At 37.6% G+C, this 23,094-nt stretch overlaps 1 protein-coding gene across 1 annotated transcript in view; it reads right to left on the bottom strand.

Annotated features, from left to right (window-relative positions):
* Nucleotides 1–336: 336 nt before the first annotated feature.
* Nucleotides 337–23,094, bottom strand: part of GAB1 (GRB2-associated binding protein 1) — a 41,903-nt gene continuing 19,145 nt past the window's right edge. The window contains 7 exon segments of the mRNA XM_010008929.1: nt 337–1,818; nt 2,063–2,185; nt 5,071–5,194; nt 5,538–5,631; nt 7,747–7,836; nt 20,367–20,670; nt 20,880–21,037. Coding sequence (XP_010007231.1) covers nt 1,660–1,818; nt 2,063–2,185; nt 5,071–5,194; nt 5,538–5,631; nt 7,747–7,836; nt 20,367–20,670; nt 20,880–21,037 — 1,052 coding nt within the window. The 3' untranslated portion in view covers nt 337–1,659.

The raw sequence follows: 23,094 nt of genomic DNA, 5'->3' as shown, positions 1-23,094 counted from the left end.
TGAACATTCAAAGCATCAAAGTATTACTCATTTAAAAAGAACCTTTGTTAAGAATAAGGTAATTTACATACTGTAGATTGTGGCTGTGAGTGGAGAGAAACAACCAATGGTAGATTAGGCACAGTACTACGGCCAACAAGCCAGAAAACAACACAGCTCGATGCTCACCTTTTACATGATCTGGACAAACTGGGTGGGAAAATAAAACCAACAGCTTACTTGAGGGTGTTTGTGTAAAAAAAAAAAAATAGAAGTGTTAGTAAGTTTTCTATCTAGACCTAACTCATTCACGTATTTAAAGAACTATATCTTCTTCCAAATAACAAAAGATGTTTCTAAACCAAGGGAGATTATTATTTGGAACTGGCATAGTAAAATAAAGGATCACAGTATACAGAGCTTAAAATCCTGTACCAGGAAAGAGCAACAAGTGGTTTACAAGGGGACCATTTAAGTATATTATCTAATTTTTAAGAACAGAGTTATAAAATATCAGTTGCATAGGGATTTAAATATAAGGCCAAGCAGGAGATTAAAATAAAATAGAGATCATAAGAAGGGCACTATGGTATCAAAACATAGTATTTTCATTTGAATTAATGTCTAATTCAAAATCACAGTATTTTGCTAGTACTAAAAACAGTGAATGTCAAACTGTCCCATTAATCTTGAACTGAAAACTGACATTAGAACTTCTAAATAGTACAAAACTAAAGCTCATTGTCTAGACCTGATCAGTGTATTAGCACAATAGTGCTTGGTACGTACCTGATTTGTATACTCTACCTTCTGTAAATAATATAAAGGTTATTTCTTGTTAATAAGTGTGAGATCACAATATTACTGCATGCCATCAGTGGTTTGCAGGCTTACTTGATATTTAATTATTCAGTCTTTAAAAGTGGAAGATCCCACCCTGCAGAATCTTCACTCATTGAACACAGAACACTGTCATTAATAAAATACAATAGAAGTTCCACCACTAACAACTAACATATAAGCCAGGATTGTAGGTCTAAACCCAGTACAGTTCATTATTATTAACTCACAGCAATTTTTGTTAGGAAGGTAACCTGTAGACTTCCAAATAATCTTGCATGTATTAAATATAAACAAGTATGTAACTAACGTTCATCACTTGGCAATTCAAGTAGATCAATTGTGAAAGTGTTTCCGCAAAATCAATTTTAAGTTGTTAAAACGGAGTTCAAATATTAATCTCTGTATCTACAAGTAGCTTAATTAACCTAAAATTGTAAGGAATAGTAGTGTAAGGAAAAAAAATTCTCCAGATGAATTAGGCATTAAGGTACACTAACTAGGAATACCTGAACCAACATTGTAACTGAAAAAGTGCATAAACATAGTAATACTACAAACGTGTTAACTACAGAAAAAAAGGTTTTCTGAAAGCTAAAGTGATACTATTTTACATGTTATTTACAGGTTGCAAATTTTCAAGAGACCACAGAGCCAATTATGATCTTAAAATTCCTTTGATATATTCAAAGGGTCCTTTTGGCTTCCATCCCATTCGGTCATGAACCTATTCACACACCAGTGAATCGGGCATGGTGCAGTCGAACAACACTGCCAGTGTGGTTCTGTTAATTCTTCAAAATTCATTCCTTTCTGCTCTTTGCAGAAAAAGCAGTATTTTCATTTCATGCTTTTTGTAGGCGTTTCAGATTCTGTAGACTGTCTCCCATCAGTCCATGCCTCTCGTGTGCTCTTCAGCGCTAGCGTTTTCTGCTGATCCACCACAACGTAATCAACTCTTTCATCTGCCACGCTGCTGCCTGAACCACTGCTCTTTTTCTGGGAAAGGCAAAGGAGAGGGAAAAATATAAGTTTTAATAAACCAACAACAAAAAGTAGATATCCCAAACAGATATAGAACAATCACAGGTTTCTCTCAAAGGTCTAAGATAGACTCCCCTGTTGACCATTTGACAAACCTAGTTAGGATGATCTTGTAGGAGGCTCCCTTTTTCCCAGCAACTACACGTGAAGAAATTTTAAACTCCTGGTGGCAAAATACAAGTGTTGAAGATTTGCTTACCTTACGAGGTGGAGTAGATTTTCCTGAATCTAGGTCCAGATCTAAATATTCTACTTGTTTATCTCCTTTAGGTTTTACCATAGGGCTGCTTCCTTCATCAATACTGTTGCTTCCAAACAAATTCTGAAATTATAATGTAAATAACTTCAGTCACAAACACACATTTTAATGGCTCACATTATCATGTAACGCTTATTATAAACTGCCGAAGTATTAAAGGTTAAAGAACTGGTTGAGAGCTCTTACAAACAGTTAAAACATGCAAATTGTATTGACACTGTAAAGCAATGGGATATATTCTAAATCAAAACTGGGACAGAGTCAAAAGCCAACAGAGGAAAAAATCCTCCAAACCAACCCCCCAGATTTAAGGTTGCCACCAAACCAATCTGTGCCTTCCACCTAATGTCACTTTCATATAATGTGATTAAGAATGGAGGGTGGTTTGTTCTTTTTAAATGAAGCTGTTACCTTCTCAAATTTAGCATTACTTAATTACAAACTTACTTATTTCCTTAAATTGCTATTAAATACCATACAAGAATTTCAGCCTTACAATAGTGGCAAAACTTCAAAAGAAACTTTTACTTTTCATTCAAAAGCCACCATGATTAAGCTGAAAATCAAAAAGTATTATTCAATTGATAAGACAAAAAGATTAAAACTTTGGAAAATTTGTGTAGGGTTGCCTGAACTGAAGTTGTATTGTATATACCTAAATTTAAATTAGCCCAGACTTTTACAACCTCACCTCCTCTGTCCTCTCCCAGCCTGATCCCTCCCTCTTAACAGGTGTTATAGGAACAGTACAATAGAAGGACTCTTCTCTAAAAGATAAAGAAAAAAAAGGAAGACAGAGGGCAGCAGTCAGCAAAAAATGAAGAGGAAGGCAGAAGGAAAGACAGAAGGGTAAGGCTGACAGCAACTTGAAAGAAAAAGCAGAATATTGCTGATTTTATTGAATAAAACAGAAGTATGACATGTCCAAACAAGAGGCTTCGAAGCTGATGACAGAAAAAGATGAAAAACTACGGAATCCTTTCTAAGATGCAAATAAAAATTTCCAAGACATCTATATAATTGGCACATTTTAAAACAAAGGCCTTGAGATATCTGAAAACATTAATGTTCTCTAGGAAATAAAATATTTTACGGGTTAAAGCTTAATGAGCTGGGCTTTTTAAAATTTAAGTTATCCATTATATCTGTATCATCCAACTCATTTAAGTGGTAGCAAGGACAAATGCAAATGACTGAGACAAAGTTAATTTTTGTTGCCCAAATTCTCTCAACAAATTTCTGCATATTTAACATAAGAAAAATCAGGGTTTGTATCAATGTTTCCAGCATAAATAAAAAGATATTGCTGTTTAAACAAAAAATAATCTGTTATTTCAAACAAACTAGACAGGTAGAACACATGCGGTAGAGAAGAGAAACTTTAAATATACATAAATGAAAATGAAAGGAAACCTGTTGAACAACCTTAAAGAATGAACGTTGCAAGCAAACAGAAGATATTAATGACAGGCCATCTGAGCTGTGATATTAATTATAACATCTTGGCACTGAAGTTAAACCCCTGAAATGGCACTGTAAAAATCAAAAGAAATTTGATTTCCCAATTTGAACGGCGATTTTGCTGCAGGGAGAACTGTGGGCATGGACGAGTCTAAACCTTTGTGTAATATGGGAAATTTCCTGCATCTGCAAAATGGGATGTTCCTGATTACTTACCAGTGTCTCTTGCAAGAGAGGGGGCTAACTTTTTACATCATCAGCTCCCTGCTGCTGAGGTGCACTTTGCCTGGAAAGGATGCCTGCAGGTCAGACATGGTACCAAGCGTGGGCCAGGATGCTCTGCTGGCTCCTGAGCTTGCACCAGGCCAGAGCTGCCGAAGGGAAATTGGCAGGAGGGGCTGGCTCAGGGAGACCTGAGCAGCAGTATCCAGAGGCAGCAATAGTGAGCTGGAGCAGAGAGAGACTGGAGGAGTATCCAAAGCAGCAGGATGGGGAAGCAAGCAGCTCTGCAAGAGGAGGAGAGTCCAGGGTGCAGGGAAATGGGCCAGCACATGCCATCTAAGGCAGCAGACGAACAAACAGAACAAGAGAGGCGCTAGACAGGCCCTCCCCAAAGAAGGTCTCTCATAATGCTTTAAAGATGAAAAATGCTGCTGTATCCCCCAAACTGTACAAATGTGGTGTGAATACATTGAACTAAACTGAACAAAGACACAGGTTTACCTACAGTACTTTAAGGTATTCTGGACCACATTTCAGTTTAGGCCTAGGTCTACTGCTACTCTCTTACATTAGAATACTATTATTTGTTCTTCTTTTTCCCTCTCTTCTTTGCCCCCAACCAAACAAAAACCATGGCATGCTTAATTAGCTTATCCTAACTAGCTGTGCACTTACTGCATTGCAAGCTGAACATCTAAAACTCTATTATCCCCTCAAAGGGGAGAGAAATACATATATTCAATACAGAAAGACCCTCTCTATCCTCTTTTTTTAAAGAAGCCTAATAAGAGTACATAAAGCTCAGTTTTTATAGAATGTAAGCAACAAATATAAATCCTTTTTTCCCTCCTGTTCCTTCCACATTTCTTGGTAGATGTCCTTTCAACAAAGGTTATAAGGCATGTCTCAGAGGTCCTAAGATGGTTTATTTCCCTTGATGTCATAATACTGAACTGGTGCATAGCCCAGGACAAGCAACTACAAAGAGGAGGCAGTTTCTAGGGAAGAGGAAAAAAAAAAGGCATGTATTGCGCTGTTTTGTACAATTGATACGCATACTAACAACTCTCTTTATATATTATTATGCTTTTAATTTCTTCAGTGAAATCTAACCAAAATTACAGTTTTTCTACAGAGAATTTTTTATTATTATTTTGATGTAGAAGCATAAAGGGAGTTATGTGGAGTGGAAAGATCTGTGTATGCATAATTTAAAAGTAAGGACTGCACAGGAAGAGAGTAGTTAAGACGTAGATTTTACATACTGGGTCTTCAGTGGACTGATTTGGATTCATGGATACATAATTCTCTTCACTGTCGTGCGAGTCACTGCTGGAAGTTGTGCTATGAACTGAATCCGGTCTGGGAGACATAGGAAACCTGGAGGGGCTAATTACCAGGAATTATTTTACAAACATTACATCTCGAATATCTTAAAACCTCCTGGTAAACAACAAAAATACACGTATTAGAGCTGAAATTTTCATTCAAGTTTACTAGAGTGCCACATATTTTGGTTATAAACAGTCCCTTATATTTAATATTACAAAATAAAAATTCATACAGACACACTGTTTCAATGTGCACGAGCATATATACATACACACACACACTCTTCAACAGGAAACCTCAATTCTATTGCACAGGCTAAAACATAACACAGATATACACACATTTATTAACACTGTAGTCAACAAAAATAATCTAAATGAGGAAAAGCTAAGAAACTTACTCTCGTGCAAAGCTTCTGGTGATAGGAGATCGAACTGGGGCTTGTAATTCTTCCCATTCAGGCAGAGGTTTTATTTCTAGTGGAGCTGGTTTTGCTAGATAAGAAAGAGACAATCTTAAAGCACAGAACATTCTTAAGCAAACTTAAATTTAATAGTTTTTCAAAGCCTACAAAACAACAAAAAACCCGTATTTTAAAAATAGCAAATACTAACTAGGAAAAGACAGTGTTCAGTTCTAAAAGAGCCAAGATACCTTAATCTACATTTTTAATCTTTACAGGAACTGAAATGCAACAACAATTAGGAAAAAACCCCATAATTTAAGAATTTTGCAAGATACATTTCTATGTAGTAATTCTGTTCTGAAAAGAAACTCTGAAAATGGCAGCATCATGTTGTCTTTACTCTGTCACAACGACTTGTTGAACTGACAAGCCCAGCACAGGGCTTGATGGACTGTTTCAGCGGAGCCAACTCTGGGTCCTTTTCTTAGTTTACGGACAACAGTTATTATGCAAGCTCTGCCCTTGCTGCATACATGTGCCCCTACTGATGAGGTTTCTCCGCTCAAAGCGTGGGTAGAATCTGCAGCTACGACTACGTTTGCAAAAGTGAGACACGAGCTAACATCCAGCTTCAGTTCCAAGAGGTGCTTGGCTTGCTTTAGTGCTTATCAACAGATGAGCAAAGTATCAGAGTGTTTGTGCCATTAATGACAACTAACATTGTTCCAGAAGTGCTGCCATGTTTAAATTCCATTTTCAGAACAGAATCACAAATAGAGTATCAGTGAGAAACGCATTATCCCTCCTCTCCAGCTTATGTTTCACCCCTCTCAAATGTTAGGGAAAAAAAAGGATAAAAAAGGACTTGTGGAAAAAAAAGTAAAATCACACAGTCAAACTGCTGAAACAGCTTGAATCTCACCTTTATCCTTCCTAAAACTGTTTTTAGAAAATAAATGCAATGTCATTGTAACACCCCTTCCTCTCCTCACAGTCCTTCCAGTCAGTTTGCTGCCTGCTAGCAGATTTACCAAGATCAAATATCAGGTATGTAAGCAAGAATTCATGTGGAGTAAGAGCTGTCTTAAGTGACCACATGAGGAACTGACAAAAATCAGTTGCTTTATCAGCGTGCCTGTCTCACAGGGACAATGCAGAACTGTAGCCATTATACCTTCATTATAGTCACTCCTCAGATTGAGTTTATTGAAAAGTCAGCTATCATATATTTAACACAAGGACTCCTGATTCAGAGTTTCTGGAGAAGTATCAGTCTCTCGTATCCCAAACAGTTTTCTCCTTTTCTCTGTTAAGAAGGCATAATTTACACACTCAAAGCATATCAAGCCTGCTCCAGTAACTCTGCCACTTTAACTCAGTTGCTCATAAAAATGCTGTCACCACAGACTCAGGAGAGGAATTACAAGTCATCTATCTCAAGATACAAGGTATCATATGAGATAACAGTGGCAGAGCCAAACTTGTCATAGGTGAGACAATACTAGAGCATGAGGGACAAAAATTATCAGCTTGGGTCAAGAGACTACCTAGCAGATATAAATGGCAAGTAATGTTCTGCTCCAGCAGAAACAGGACTATTCCATCCAATTGCAATGGACTTAAACAATCAAAGGTAATGATCAGTGACACTTCTGTATAATTTTTAACCTCCTCTGCTTCTTTTGACTATATAAAGCACCAACTCAGCACCTTCAACAAGTCCCATCAGACTAATTGCAATGTTCATTAAGATGCATAAATAAATCTCTGTGCTGGTAAATGGTCAGAGAATCATATCTTGCTTTATTTCAGTGTTTAGCCAACTGCAGGAAACCCAAGTAAACTATGATTTCAGGTTACTGACTAACGAAATTTATTTCAAGCAACTTACAGGTAAGTCATATGTACACTTGCTTCTAAACTGTCAAAACCAAATCCAAAATATGAACAGCTACAACTTAAGAGATCAGAACACCATGTTATTGTCAAGGAAATGTTGATAGATGCTGTTCAAGCCAGAAAGGCTAGTTCTTTTCAGAGGAAACTTTTTGCTTGGCAAGAAAAACACATTCATGATCTTAGATTATAACAGAAATAAAAAGACTATACAAGAGTTAAAGTTATTCTATAATAAGATTTTTCTTAACTTTTCTTTCACTTAGTTTTATAAAGCTCCATATACATACAGTGCTAAAGTACATACCCTTTCTTCTTGTAGTAAAGTCACCTACGGTTTGTGAATCAGTTCGCTCTAAACCATGCGGTTTAGGTCTTAAAATTTTAGGACTTTGACCTAATTGGTAAAAAGAAGACTCTCTTAATAATATTCTGTTTGTAACTGGAAAATGGAATTTTGTAAATAAAAAGCACAACCCCCTGCAGGAAAGTTAAAGCCACAAGCATAAGCAAGCTGCTGAAGGAGAGTTTTACAGTCTAGCTAGGCCTCACACTAAGGGCTTAAGCACCAAACCAGAAACAAACAAAAAATACCACTGCATGCAAGTAATTTGTTGGAGGCAAGCATAAAAGGTGTACAAAAAGACTAAAAAGTGCATCAACAAATATGGTGACTGATGATTACTATTAACTAGCTTCAAGCTGCATTACATAAAAAATCCCCTGTTGGAGGAATATCTAGCATGAAAGGGGAATAGTCATGTTCCAGATGCAAGTTGAGGTACCCCCCAAGAAATTAAATCCTCTTTAGTTAGAATATTACTTGGGAAACAGTGATACTCTTGGGAGGTCTCCTATCTGCTGTGCATGTCCCAGTTGAGAAGCCACAAGATTCTTTTTCCACCCTGTATTTGTTAATCTTTTTCCCAGAGGTCTGTATCTGACTGTACCAAAAACACCTCCAACCTTGAAGACACAGGGGGTCTTTCTTTCCAAGCTCCCAGTCTGAATACTGTCCCCACCACCATGGCCAAACCCAACCTCCACCATAAATGACCCTGTCATCAAAATAGATTCTTGAATAAACCTATATAAAAGTGCAGTAGATGTACTAATCATTCCCCTCTATGTTCTGCTACCATACCCCATCATGCTCTTAGCATAACATTCCCCTGTGTTATGCTAACACACAACATAACACTTAAAATTAATCTGGTAACAAGGTGAAGAGTACAAACTAAGAACACTAGATACAATAAACTCTTTACAGGCAGTCATTTAACCACTCTCCCAACAACGATGTTCTTAGTCAACCTGACCAAACTGTGAGTGTTTCAAGTCACATTTTCTAAAATAGTATGAACCTTTCATGGAAGTCTAGCTGACAAAGTGTTAATATTAGAAAAGGTGAGTGCCTTCAAGTGGTACACGAAGAAGCCATATGAAAGGTAAATCCATACAATAAACCAAATAACAAGTTTTAGTCTGATTATGTTAGAAGTTTGCCCTATAGCACAAAATGGAAAAGGACTGGTACAGACTCAGATGTGGGCTGGTACTAGCAGCAATAAGTGAGAATGCTTTGTAAAATACTAACTTGGCAACAAATACCAGAAGTTTGCAAATCTCTTCCCCAAGGGTTTTGCATATGAAGTGCTATATTACTGTTCTCACTGAAGTACCAGGAATAATCAAGTAACAACAAGAAAAGTAAACAAAGGTTTTGTAGTGTATCTTAACTTACACATTGTGCTTCTGAGAGACCACGCAAGTAAGACAAAATTTATTTATTTACTACTAGTGCTGCATAGAAACTTCCTTAAAAAGAGAAGGACATGAAATGTTTTTCACACAGAAAGTTATTTTCCAATTTCAAACCAGATGTTCCCTTAAATGGCTAGAAGGGCCAATGAAAAGGCCAAGCAGTTGGGCAATGCTGACCAAAGCCCCAGATTGTGAAGAGGTACACAAAGCATTTGTGTAAAGCACGCTGTGGACTGGACGTAAGTCAAAAGCATGACCCAACACGTTAGCATAGCTCATTCTGAGCCAATTTGATATTCTTAAGTCCCTTGCCTACAACTTTATGATAAAAGCTTGCTTATATAAAAAGACCAAGATCTTAAAATTGACCGAACAAACCTAGAAGTTGAAATTCAAACACCTCTTATTAAGAACTATTTGATGCTGAACATAATTATCTAATCATATTACTTTTGTGTCCCACAGTTTTATAATCCGATTTAAAAGAAATCTGGCCCAACATGATTCAATTTACAATGCCAATCAATGCACTGACATACCAGCACACATCCTAAGTATGGTGAGAAATCTAGCAGACTTAATAGGGTTAATGAAATTATTTAACCAGTGTGTACTTTATAACCTCTCTGTTCTTGTAGCCAAACATAGGCTGAAGTGCCTGGAACCCGTAACACAGAAGATAAGTGCAAGGAACTCGGGGCTATGACTCATTATTTCTGCTTCTGTTAATGATGCTACGTGGTCTCGTGCAGCTAACCTTCCTGAACTATGATCGTCCCCATTTGTAAAATGTGGATATTATGTAACTGCCTGCATCATACTAAATTTATCACTTACAAACCATTCTGAGACTTTCAGAAGAGTGATAAAAATAGGTATAGGTCCCCATAGTATTTCTCCTTTGCATCAGACAAGAGCCCACAAAATGTTTCAGGATAAAATAAACTCACTTAGATTTCATCTCTTGGTGCTGACTGCTCAGCCAAAACCAATTTTGTGGCAAAACAGCTTGCTGCTACCAACCAGCCAGGATAATACAGTTCCTCAGTTTAATATGTCACAGAGAATTAAAATGTTTGTACAGGGTGCATTTTGTTTTCCTCCCTACAAAACAAACCTGAAAATGTATAATCTCTGTTGAGGAGCTTATACTGTGCAACAGAAAAGACCTGATACAGGGCAAAGGAAAAGAAGGGGGGATCAGAATTGCAAGACTGATGTTACTTATTCCTGTCTGTAGTACAGAATTCCTCCACCCTATCTTTTCCCATTTAAGAAGATAAAAGTAACATGAGGATGTATGAGGATGATTAAGGGACTGGAACATCTGTCTTTTGAAGAAAGACTGAGAGACCTGGGGCTATTTAGTCTGGAAAAGAGAACACTGAGAGGGGATCTTATTAATGTTCACAAATATCTGAAGGGTGGGTGTCAAAAAGAGTGGGCCAATCTCTTCCCAGTGATGCCATGTGATAGGACAAAGGGCAATGGACAAAAACTGGAGCACAGGAAATTCCACCATAATATGAGGAAAAACTTCTTTACTGTAAGGGTGATATAGCACTGGAACAGGCTGCCCAGAGAGGTTTTGGAGTCTCCTTCTCTGTAGACTTTCAAGAGCATCTGGATGCTTTTCTGTGTGACCTGCTCTACGTGGTCCTGCTCTGGCAGGGGGGTTGGACTCTTGATCTCCAGGGGTCCCTTCCAACCCCTACTGTTCTATGATTCTATGAGCTATGGCACAGAAGACCCTTAATAATACCCTATGTTCCATCAAAAGATGTATTTGTCCTAAATCCATCAGAAATTCTAGAGGTGTCATTCTTTACCTAAAAATGGACAGTTCTGCACTATTTTAAGCCAGATCTGTGGATGGAAATATGTATTTTTTAGAAATTTATATCATAAGTACTGCAACTGAAATACCTAGTGCTGCTCCCAAGTAGCCTAACTAATTTTCTCCAACAGCATGTCCTAGTACCTTTGAGAAGCAACAAGCTGAACAAAATACAGGAGAGAAAGTGTTTCACACCTATATAGGAGACTGGTCTCCAACATCTATTCTATTCAGAAATAATCACTAAAGGTAAGTGTCCTAAGTCTGTTCTTCAAATTAACTGAGTGAAGGACAGCAGGTCTCTGTGGAAAGTCTGGCTCCATACACCATTCCAGTGTCAGTAATACTGAGGAACACATTTCCCATGGTACAGGCCCACAGGCTCTGATTTACCTCATCTGATGTTTAGGCACCCACATAACACAGCACTTTTGGCTTACGCATCTATTCTCGGAAAGACAAATCTGGGTTAAAAAAAATAAGTGTTCATATATATATTTATCGTAACTGAAAAGGAAATTAAATGTGTTGCAACACCACTGGATGCAAACCAACACAGGAAAAGAAACCCAAATAAATTATGGCAAGTGAACCCAACCGAACAAGAAGTGAAAAATAGATGTTTCCACTGTTCAGTCAAGTCACCACCTGTGAAATACAAAATGCTACAGCCAGGATAGAGGAACTCAGTTTCTGCACGTTCTATCAGACAAATACTGTGTGAGGGCACTCTGAGCTGAAAAATCCCTAATGAAGTCTATTTTTCTAACAAATAGCTGCTTGTAAAAACTGCCAGGCAGAAAAAGCAATTATGGATCTAGCATTAGAGTGCACTCAGATGGCATGAATTCTGCTCCTGGCATTTCGGTGTGTGTCAATGCTGCCTTTGTCTGGGAAGTGATCAGGAGAAGAGTACATTTCACATGTTTGATTATATTTCAAGTAACGATTTAAACTGAAAAACCTTTTTGGTTTTTCCACCAGCTAATGTATTCTCTTTTTCTTTTCCATAGAAACACTTGGAACACAATGTTGGGGGGAAAACAAGTGGTCCCGCTGCAACAAATTCCTGCTTCAAGAGTAGGTGGCTTCTAACATTTTCAGTCGTGAAGACGTAAGCCACTCACTGAAGAGCCTAATTTGTTTTCAGGCTATTGCCTTGAAGCAGTACTACTGAACAAGATTCCTGTTAAGGAGGCTTATTTTCTGACTAGCTGCTTGCTCCATGGCTCACTAGCAAAGGATTTTACATCAGGAAATTGCAAATATCCTCACGAAGAGGACAACACACTATTTAAACAACAGCTGTTTAGGGCTTAACATTTTAAGGTAAATCTACTAATGTAACATAAAATTTAATGTTAATGCTGTTTCCTGGAAAACAGGACTAATCCTCATGAGACAAGGAGATCAGATGTATGAATGCTACAGGAGTGCTTTACTTGGAATACGAAGCGGAGCGCAAAAGGCAGAACCAGCCACGTAAGTGTCCTGCATTCAGAAAAGTACTTTTATAGAGACATAACTAACAACAGCTTATCATTTCCATTAACTAATACAAACCTTTCCCCTTTCCTCTGTAATCAGAAGAAATTCAAATCTTCAGTGGCCCAAAAATTCCAGTACTCAGAAGCACTGTAGATTTTTCCTTGAAAAAGAAGACTGAAGCTCAGTCTTAGTTTATTATAGGGTTTATTACTTGTTTTTTAATTCTGCAGAATAACCTCCTCCCCTTTCTCTTCCTCACCCCAGTGAACTCTGATCCCCAAGTCCATGGTTTCCAGCACAGAGCTCTACAAAAATCCTGACTTTGCTTTTTCATCTCTGTTTTTAGTAAGACTATTTCCTGCCAAGGTACTTCTAATTAGAAACATGTATTTAGTTATACAACATTCATATCCATTTCCATACTAGTATCCAGCAATAAGTAAGAGCATCAATAATGTGCTTAGTTACGGTGAGGGATACCCTTCAAATGGTGGTACATACAGTCTCTTTAAGACAGTCAAAACAACCTGAAACAAATTTATTCTGTCAATATTTCAAAATATAAAAAAGCAGAGGATTTACAGTTTCTTTAGTCATCTTTATCTTCTCCAAATCACTTCTCTCAGAGCGCTCTTACTTTGCTCCAGAAATTAAGAATGAATTGGAAAAAATATCTGATTATAAAGAAGTGCAACAACATCTGACAGCTAAAGTTCACTGGTATTCAAAAATTTTTTGCCAGATGCCATAAAAATTATTCAGAGAATACCAAAACTATTAATCATCCAAATACTATTTGACTGCTCTAATTTGCAAGTAACTTTACATATCTGCATTTAAAAAGCCTCCAAAACATGATGAACTAAGATAATGCTGTAAGACCAAACTACAATATCCTGGAGGGTAAAAAGTAAAGCTGCACTAAGATTCATGAAGTCCAAGGAATACAACTGGAGATGCCTGCCACACTGTCCCCCTGCCCCCCTTTTTTTTTTTTCTTTTTTTAAGCAAAACACAAACCTGAGTTTAACTCATTCACTGGAAAAACAAGTCTAATATTAATTCTATAAAAAGCCAATGGAATAGCATGACAATATGTATCAAAACTACATTTCCTTAGAAAGGCATTGAGCTCACAGGGGAGAAAAAACTTATGGAGAGAAGAAAAAACAGGGCACTATTACAGTGTTCCTGCTCTCCCTAGCATCTTTGGCATTCAACACTGCCATGTCTACTCCAAATATCTAAGCAAGTCTTGTAGTTTGTCTGCAGAAAACTCATGTTTCATTTTTAAAAAAAAACATTATGTCCAGTAAACCATAGCTTCCTCTGCAGCTGTGATGCAGCCATCCAAACAAAATCTTAACTTGAAATAATTTGTTGTTTCAAAGTTTTGTAAGACAACTAACAGCTGCAAGTTAGGGACTGGAGCATGGTAGCAAGGAGCTATATGAATTTCATTTAAAGGTATTAAGTAAAAACTAGCCTTGTAGAAATAAGTTAGTATAGCCATGGAGAAAGCATAATTTTCACCTAAATGGTTGTCTTTGGAGCTTCAGGGGAAAAAAAAATAATAAAAAAAATGAATAAACCATGAATCTGTATTCAACCTGATTTACGAAGTCTGAAGAAGCACCAAAACATCCCCTAACATCTTATTTTTAGTTCCTAAATGGAAGAAACAGGAGTTTTATCTTCCAAGAGTAAATGGAAGGATTAAACACAGGGATTTCTTAAAAGCAAAATGAACATTACTTCTGCTGAGAAAAGTCATAAATGAAAATTACAGTCTTTCTCAACAAATCTTCAGTTCAGTTCTTGCTGCTGATTAAAATCACCATTCACAAACTTTCAATGTCTGCTTGTCGTAAAGCCTTGAGAAAATGAGTGATCCTTTATTTAAGAATATGCAAGACAATTGTGATAGCCTAGAACACTGCAGTGTTGCCTACTTCCAATTATTATTATTTTAAAAGAAATGTCAGCTCCTGTTGTCACAAATGCCTTAATTGTTTCACTTAAGTTTTCTTTCAGGATGGCAAGGTGCTCCTGCTATATCAGCACGTGCAGTATGTTCATGTCCAACTCAGACACTCAAGCACGTAAATATTTCACAAGGAAACAGTTCCCTAGGCTATTTATAACCAACTTCATGATTAATGAGGGTTCTTAATTTCCTTAAAAACTACCTACTTTGCTTGGGATTTTTACAGCATCATACTATTCTACAACAATGGGCAATTATGCTGGTCATCCAGAAACATCACAGTGGGTCCCATGGGGGCCAGAATGTGGCAGATGCTTCCTGCCATGTGAAAACTCTGTGCAGAATTACCTCATCAAAGTGGGTCTATGCTCTTAAATAAAGAAAATTGGCATTTTCTATTAAGTTAAACTGGGAGATGCTTATGAGTAGTCATGGCAAAGATACAGCAACATTTTTATAAGCAATCCACATACTTGTGGTTTAACCACACAAATTATGCCTTGTGACATCCTAAATAAGAAAAATCTATAAGGAAAACAAACAGATTATTTTTTTTTTAACATTTTAAAACCAATTGCAAGTCCAAACTTCATTAAATCTTTTTTTCTCTCCCTCTGTTCATTTTGCTTGCTTGTTTGTTCTTGAGGTGCAGCTGGGTATTTTGCTGGCATGAAAAGAAATGTGGTAATCACTCACTGTGTCTAAATCCTAGTTTGTCACTTGTTAGGTTGAAAATTACCAGAGCCAAGTAGCACCCCCTTTTAAAGGTAACCACATGGACTCAAGTTACAGAAGCATATCAGACTAAATGCTGACATGTTTTTGTTAAAAGAAGCTTTTTGTAAAAAGAATAATGGTGAAAATGCACTACACTAGCTATTGGTTATTTTAGCCATCAGCAAAATTATCTGTGCAGTCCAACCCAAAACTAGGATTGAAAATCTTGTTCAAAATACTCTTGAGAGCAATTAATCTCTAACAATATTTGGACAAATACAATTGCTATTCAACACAAATTAAGCCAAGACCAGTACCATGTTGTAAGGCTGGGAATCCCAAGTTCTTTACTACCTCTGTTAGCAAACATCTTAGTGATCCTGAGTGCATGATTCCTATCACAGCTTCCCATGAACCTGATCTAGGATGTGTTAAACTGAACTCTCTTGAGTGTTTTATAAATGCTAGGATTAAAAACATTACAAAAATGTTACAACACATTCAAATAAATGAGATTTAACTTTTGATTTTCATTCCATCACGTTAATGAATTGTTAATTCAGTTATATATTCTGGTTCATATATTTCTTTTCAGAAACTTAAAACCCCCCCTCACTTTAAGACATGCTCAGAAAAGAGAATTTATCAATTTACAGTAAGTAGGGCATCCTATCAAGACTCTGAAGAACTAAACACTGCCATCACCAGTTCCACCATTGACTTAACTATTTGATGCAGACATTGAAAAAATATGTTTTGCTTTAAGATAACAAACCTCATCCCGCTATCCCTGGAAATAAATCATGGGGCAGAAGGGTGTCATTATCATTCTCAGAGGCTCACAGACACCTCCCATCTCAAATGCTGCATCACTCAAATGCTGCCTCCTGACCTACAAAAACCAATTCACACCCTACCCTTTTATCATAGACTATGCACTTTCCTTGATCTCAGACTTACGTCATCTTTGTACCAAAGATAAAGACTGTCTAGACTCACAGACCTCTGTCAGGCCTTAAAAACCTTCTTCTGCACTGCCAGCACAGTCACCCGGGACCTGCCTTGCTGCATGAAGCAGTTCCCTGTGAAGCAGCAAAAGGTTCACTACAGTCCTGTAAGCTGTCAGCAGGATAGAGATCACAGGATCCACTACCTTGTGTCAGAACCCTTTTCAGATATTCTGAAGGGCCCCAGGAAGAGTACAAGGTGGAACAGAAGAGAACCGGGCTGTTCTTTGTTGCCTTAGCTGTCTATGGTATCTTCACTTCACTCCATTCTGGCACTTTTAATTCTACTGCTTCTTCTTGGGTAAATGGTATTTTGAGGAAGGAATACGGGACTATCGAAACAAACGTCACATAATCACTCTGGCAGAACCAGTGACAGTCTTTCAACAATAGAGGGAATACAACCCAACTACATGGATGGATGCAATATTCCTTCTGCTTGAAGCCTTTTGCTAGCAACAATGCTTCCAGTTTAGCATCATGACTACATGCAAGCTAAAGCAGCCAAAAAGCAAAAATACAAAATCAATATAGACAGTGGTTCTTTATAATAAAATAAGCAGCACCTTGGAAAAAAAAACAAACAAAAAACCCCAAACTAAATATTGCTGTCATTCAATTACAGGTGAATGCAGAAAAGAACCTGGCCAAATGCTTTCCATTTTGTCCCAAGGTATATACCACCTACCTTTTGGTATTCTTCTCTAAAGAAATAGTAAAGCATTTTGATTCAAGTTATTGGGGTAGGAAGCCAACATCATGTTTTGAAATTATTTTCAAGACTTCCAGGAAGTACTGGAAGCTGCCCACATTAGCAGAACTGGCTGTGAGCTAGAACAATGAAACTACATGAAAACGTAGTGTCATCTCAAGGCTATATATATTTTATTTTGTTAATTTTTAAGCCCATCTTCTAAGACAAACCTCTTCTAGGAACTGGTGGAAAAAGACACAGGGTATCTCACAGCTCACCATGGCTCCTGGCCCAAGCTGCTCCTACAGGTGTGAAGACTGATGAGCCTCAGGCTCTCACAGCAGGAGTGCACAAGTGCTCTTCTCAGAAGGCTGTGCTCATACATTAGTGAGTTTTAGACCTATTTATCACCTACATTTAGTTTATGTGTTACTGATTTTTCATAATTCAGTCCTCTATCACAGCTGCTACCTCTATATAACTGTACCTATTCTTAAATATTTGGAGAGTAAATTATCCACAATATTAGGTGCTTGTATCAGAACTGTGAATACACCCACATCATAAGTCACTGCTGCTGATGCCAGATCCTTGGTGTCTGCCACGATATTCTTCAAAGACAGCAGAACTAGAAGCAACTGACTATGTGTTTCATCTCTGGTTTACAAAATAGAAACAGCAGAGGAGAGAGGAGGCTTTATGCAAAAGAATGGCCGCTGTCATCACCAAGTTCTCCATTTTCTACCCTTGTCAAACTATCTGGCCTGTAAGCAGTAAGCCTTTAAACCAAAGAAAAATAAATGAGATGCTAAGCATATACATCTGACAACAAAAAGCAGTCCATTTTTTCTTTACATGCTAATTTCACTGCATTGTTTCCTTGTCAAATGCATTTTTACCACTGAACATAACAAACTTCCATGGTCCACACAAAAACATCACTCAGCTGGAGCTAATGCTCACATGACAGGTGATGCTGTTGTTTCCCAGTAACAAGGAGGGCTACCAAAAAGGAACTGTTACTTGGAGGCAGTGCAAACACAAATTTGAGTGAGCCAGTGTGTGTGTGTTACCAAGATAAAACCCACAGTGGTAAATCAGAATTACTGCCTTTTGTTGTAGCTCAAGATCTTCAATAAGTTTATTCAGCCCTTAAACATTTACTATATAATACTTACTTTTAGGGACAGTTTTACTTTGAAAATACTTTATCTTCTAAATCATACTGAATAATCATATTTTGCAGCTGTAACAGCTTCTACCAGTCTACAGGCAAAAAATACAACCAGTCACCCTGCACTCATTCAAGGTATGCTAGTACATCTAAAAATCTTTTCCCTAACATTAACTAGGTCTCTCTATCTGCAACGCATTTGAGGACAGCAGGTGTCTTACACACCACTTTATAATGCAAAACAGTAGTTCAGTTGCAAGAAGAGAGATGCAAGAGCACTGATGCTGCCCCAGCACACATCTGTGTGACTGCTTTGGGCTGTCAACAGCAAAAGAAGATTTTCAACATAGAAATGTACTGCTTTTGAAGGTTCAACATTTTATCAGTTAATATACAAACTGGCCAGTCAGGGAAAATATTTTAAGGCAGTTCCCTGTTTATTCTGATAATATTTTCCAGTATCAGCTTTCATCAATCTGTTACCATCCAGTATTTCTTATGAACTAAACAAAACTACTGCTTGGTAACACAGAAAACAATTAGACACACACAGAGAGCTGAGGTCCTGAAAAAGGCCATTCCTTGTTTTTTGAAGATAAGACAATCCAAATGAGACATGGTACTTCGCATTTCACACAGAGATAATCTTATCATAATGATATTAGCTAATTCACTTAATTACAAACCGTTTTCACTTAGTGGAAAAAATATTCATTTAAAGGTTTGATTAGTGAATATTTCGGATCCTCTGAATATTTGCCATTGAGTTTTCCCCAAAATTAACTCAGCCATTTTCAGCATAAGTGCTGACATTTCAAGCCCATAATTTTAAAAAGAAGAGTTACTTGAATACAAAATAGTGCAGACATTTGAACAAACGTTCTTTAGTTAACAGTTCTACAATAAAGTTAAGTATCTTCACTGTAAAACTGCATAATAGGGAAATAAGTTCCTGAAGCATTTACTTGCATTTCTGATAAACTGGCTAATAAACCACTACAGATTAATTGGAAAGGCTAAGCTATTTATTAGTGAGTCTCTGTACAAGTATCTCTTACAGGCACATCACAACAGTATCTTCTTAGTTTCTTAAGAACACCGGTCACCAAATAATCCTTATTTTAAGGGAAAGTAAACACAGTATGCACCAGATTCAAGAGATTATTTTTTTAAGACAGCTTTGAAGGGTCTAAAATTTGGGGGTTTTCCAATTTTATCAATAACGTTGCTGCAGCTTCCTCAGACTCGTAACAGTTACCTTCCATATACTCAGCAGTTGAAAATATTTCCATATAAAGCTAGGTTTCCTTTTGCTTATGACTTCGTTTAATCTACCACACTCCATGAAGGCAAGGAAATTTCTACCTACTACAGTTTATACAAATTTCAACATAAGCATGGCATCCAGCTCCTGTTTTAAAGCAAACTTCAGAGCTGGCTTGAATTAGCAGTTCCCTCCTCCCATTTGGACCCCAAGGAATACACACAGCAACCTCACAACCCAAATGTTAAACATCCTCCTGTGACTGCCCCATGGGGTCAATAACACTGAAGTATTAAGCAGCTCCTACATCAACTGATTTTCTCCTTGCTTTTACAGACTGAAATGAGGACTTAACTTCACTCACTTAGTCGTAAACATTATTTCTTCACTCCAATTTTTCCTTCATTTGAACACAATCCTGAGAAGTATTCCATTTAAGAATTTGTAAGACCATTGCATACTTTGAGTACTACTAAAAAGCAGCACAATATACAACTCTTTCTTGTTGTAACCATTAATTCCTTTTAACAATGTTTACATCAATGGCAACTACCTAAAATAGTTAATTAAAGTTATTTTTTATGTTTACTTTATACAATGCAAGCACTTACGGATCCTGTACCAAGCACTCTTAAGGCTACAGATTTGTGTTCTATCCAAAGCCTTATATGCTCTCTCTCCATCACAATTCAGCTAGCTGTTTTCTATGTGTAAGGACTAAAACTCACCCTTCTGAGTGTTAGCAACTTTGTGTAATTTTTTCAATAGTAATGACAGTAATAAAAATGAACCTGTGTTTGTATTTTATGGTTACTGTAATGTTTCAATATGGTTAAAAATAATCCTAGAATTCCCTTACGTTATGGTTATCCAAAAGTTAAAAAATATTTTGTTAGAATTGCTAAAAATAAGGTCATTTTCCACCAGTCTAGTTGGGAAAGCTATGTTACTTTTTTAGACAATAAAAACAAAGTTCTACTGGACATCTTCCTCACCTTTTCTGTCTGGTTTGAGGTTCCGATCCACTGGCGGTGGCTCACATTCTGCAACAGGTACTGACCGTCTGGGAGGGGTCTTTGGACTGGACCTGAAACCCATGTGAGCAGGAGGAGGGACTTGCTTTCCAAATAACGGAAAATCAAATGTGCCTGGTGTCATTGGTACATAGTTTGTTTCCTGGATGGGTTCAGTAAAGCTGCTGGAATGCTGTCGTGGAGGAGAGTTGGGATTCATTGGGACATAGTTTTCATCTAGTTCTTCACTTGAAACACTTCCCACTGCCAACATGCTTCTGGTTTTCTAGAATTAACATATATTTCCTTTAACAAAATAAGTTATGCAATCAGCTATGAATCATTTGAGATTTTTTAACCTAATCTACAGAGATTTATATATTCTACTGAAACTGAAAAAAATCACAAACACCACACAGCTTGCTTTTTTACATGGGAACAAACAGCATTCAAACACTGCCACTGTTGTCTCTCATCAGATCAAGTCATACTTACAAAGTGGTTATGGAAGCCCTCCAATGAATTAGATCTGTCACTCGGAAACGTTCGTGGAATATCATAACAGTCTTGAGAACTAATTTCTAAAGAAACAAGAAGAGAAATTGGCTATTTATCATCCCTGTTCCTGTCACTTGGCACCAGGCATCCCGAGTCTTTTGTTATTTACTGTCTGCTTCTGAGAACACAGAAACAGACCTCCTGAAGCTGTGGCCCACAGATTTTATCTATATACTAGAGAGCACTGTGTTCACAAACAAACTTAGTACTGATCAGTGGCAACTTAATCCTCTTAGAGTGGTATTTTTCCATAGCAAGAAAAAATATTTTTTCCTTCTAAAGAAATAGCAAAGTCTTCCTTTCAAATAGGCAGGCATAAGCATTTAGTGTGAGAGTAGGTTTTGAAATACTGGGACCTCACAAAAAACCTATTCTAAAGTAAACAAACAACACATGTAATTCTGGGTGTGGAGAAAGGTTTCCTGAGTGAACACCATTCCCTTGGAAAGTGCTGATTCAATGGGATTCAAATGCAGGAACAGGTGAATCCCTGATCTCAGCTCCCCAGTGCCATCTCCAGGGGCTTTCAGTTTGAAACAACTGCTACAGAACCAAACTGCTCTCCAGTATCAGGGGCCTGGCTTTCGGCAATCTACATTAAGAAGGTCCTCAGCATTATGGTTGCTTCTCTGATGGACAGGGGTATCTGGGAGATGTCTGCTTCACAGGTCCCAGGCCCTGCTCACCCATGCAGGCGACAGGCTGCCTCATACCACAACAGGCATGCCCCTCCTCCTGGTGCAAAGACAGAAATTGTGGGTAAATTCTGGGTTTTATCCCTGCCTTCCCCTCAAAAAAGATAACAGTTTTTTTGGACATTCCCATCTCAGGGGAAAAATAAAAACCTCTGCTATTAAGCAGGAAGTATTTTCAGAAAGGCTACTTTTTTCTGAGACTTTAGCGTAGGAGTACTCACAAACTTAGCAACAGGAGAGAAGTAAAGCAAACAAGGGTCTTTCAGGGAGTCACTTTGTCATTTTAAAACACTAACAACCACCAGTAATGTTACACTTAGCCTACAAAATGAAGGACAAACAGAATAATACTGAGTGCCTGTATCACATCCATTCTGTATATTGCCTCTGCTAAAAGACCTGTCCGTGTCCCCTTCCTCATTTCAGCCTCCCACCCCATACCTAGCACAACTCAGAGTTCTCCTTTAGATTCCCCTCTAACAGTAGCATCAACTCTAACCAGTTTAAAATTTCACTTTAAAAAAACCACTGTAAGGCCCACCTGCCTCAGGACCCTGAAAAAATATGCCACTCTTCCCCCAAGAGTGGTTAAGACTAGAACAACTGCTCTCTGTAGCAACAAATAACAGCTTCCCCCAATCTCTACCTCTTGCTGCATTTCTCGAGTTTAAATCTGAGAGAGTAAGAACAGGAAGAAAAAAAAACACCCAAGAAAAAACCAAATTCCTTAAGTAAAAGTAGCTCCACCAGATTTCCTACAACCCAAATATACACCCACCTGCTAAAGGAAAAACTAAGAAATACACACTAACTCATCTGGAATACCAACATATAGGTGACTATAAGGAACAACTTCATTTTTACTTTAAAACTGCAGTATGCATACCTATCATTAGGAGAGGAATTAAGGTCGGTGGCAACGGTCACCAGGTCAGGGTTGATCTCAAAGCTCTGGGTATACATTAAGTCCCACTGACCTTCATGAAACACTTTCAGCTTCTGTGGGTTTGGACCACTGTTCACTAACCTTACCTGGGTTTCTCTGTAAGGCTGTTATTGGCACTATGGAACTCAGCTATGTGAGATGATTAGTTCTTCACTGCTGCTCTTTTCTAAAGATGAGTAACAGTATAAATATGTCTAGGTCTTCAGTTACTTTTAGCTGAGACTGAATACCACAGTGCAACATACATCTCCTACTGAAGATCTGTGCCTTGCTGTCTTGACGACTTCCTTTAATGTTCTCTTTTTCTCCTTTCTACATATTTTAAGCATTTCAAGCACTGAGCTTTGTGAAGGGCTACACACTTGTTTTTAAAGGCTAGAAATGCCACTCATCATTCAGCCCATTCGTATCATTCATATCACATCATTCATCACGAGGTTACATCAGTTAACACTAAAATTCTGGAAGAGCCAGATAAAATGTGGAATACTGACCTTTACGAAATATATTC

This window comes from Chaetura pelagica, unplaced genomic scaffold (genome assembly GCF_000747805.2).
Source record: "Chaetura pelagica isolate M959 unplaced genomic scaffold, ChaPel_1.0 scaffold221, whole genome shotgun sequence".
Lineage (NCBI taxonomy): Eukaryota > Metazoa > Chordata > Aves > Apodiformes > Apodidae > Chaetura > Chaetura pelagica.
This window is presented reverse-complemented; position numbering and strand designations above follow the sequence as displayed.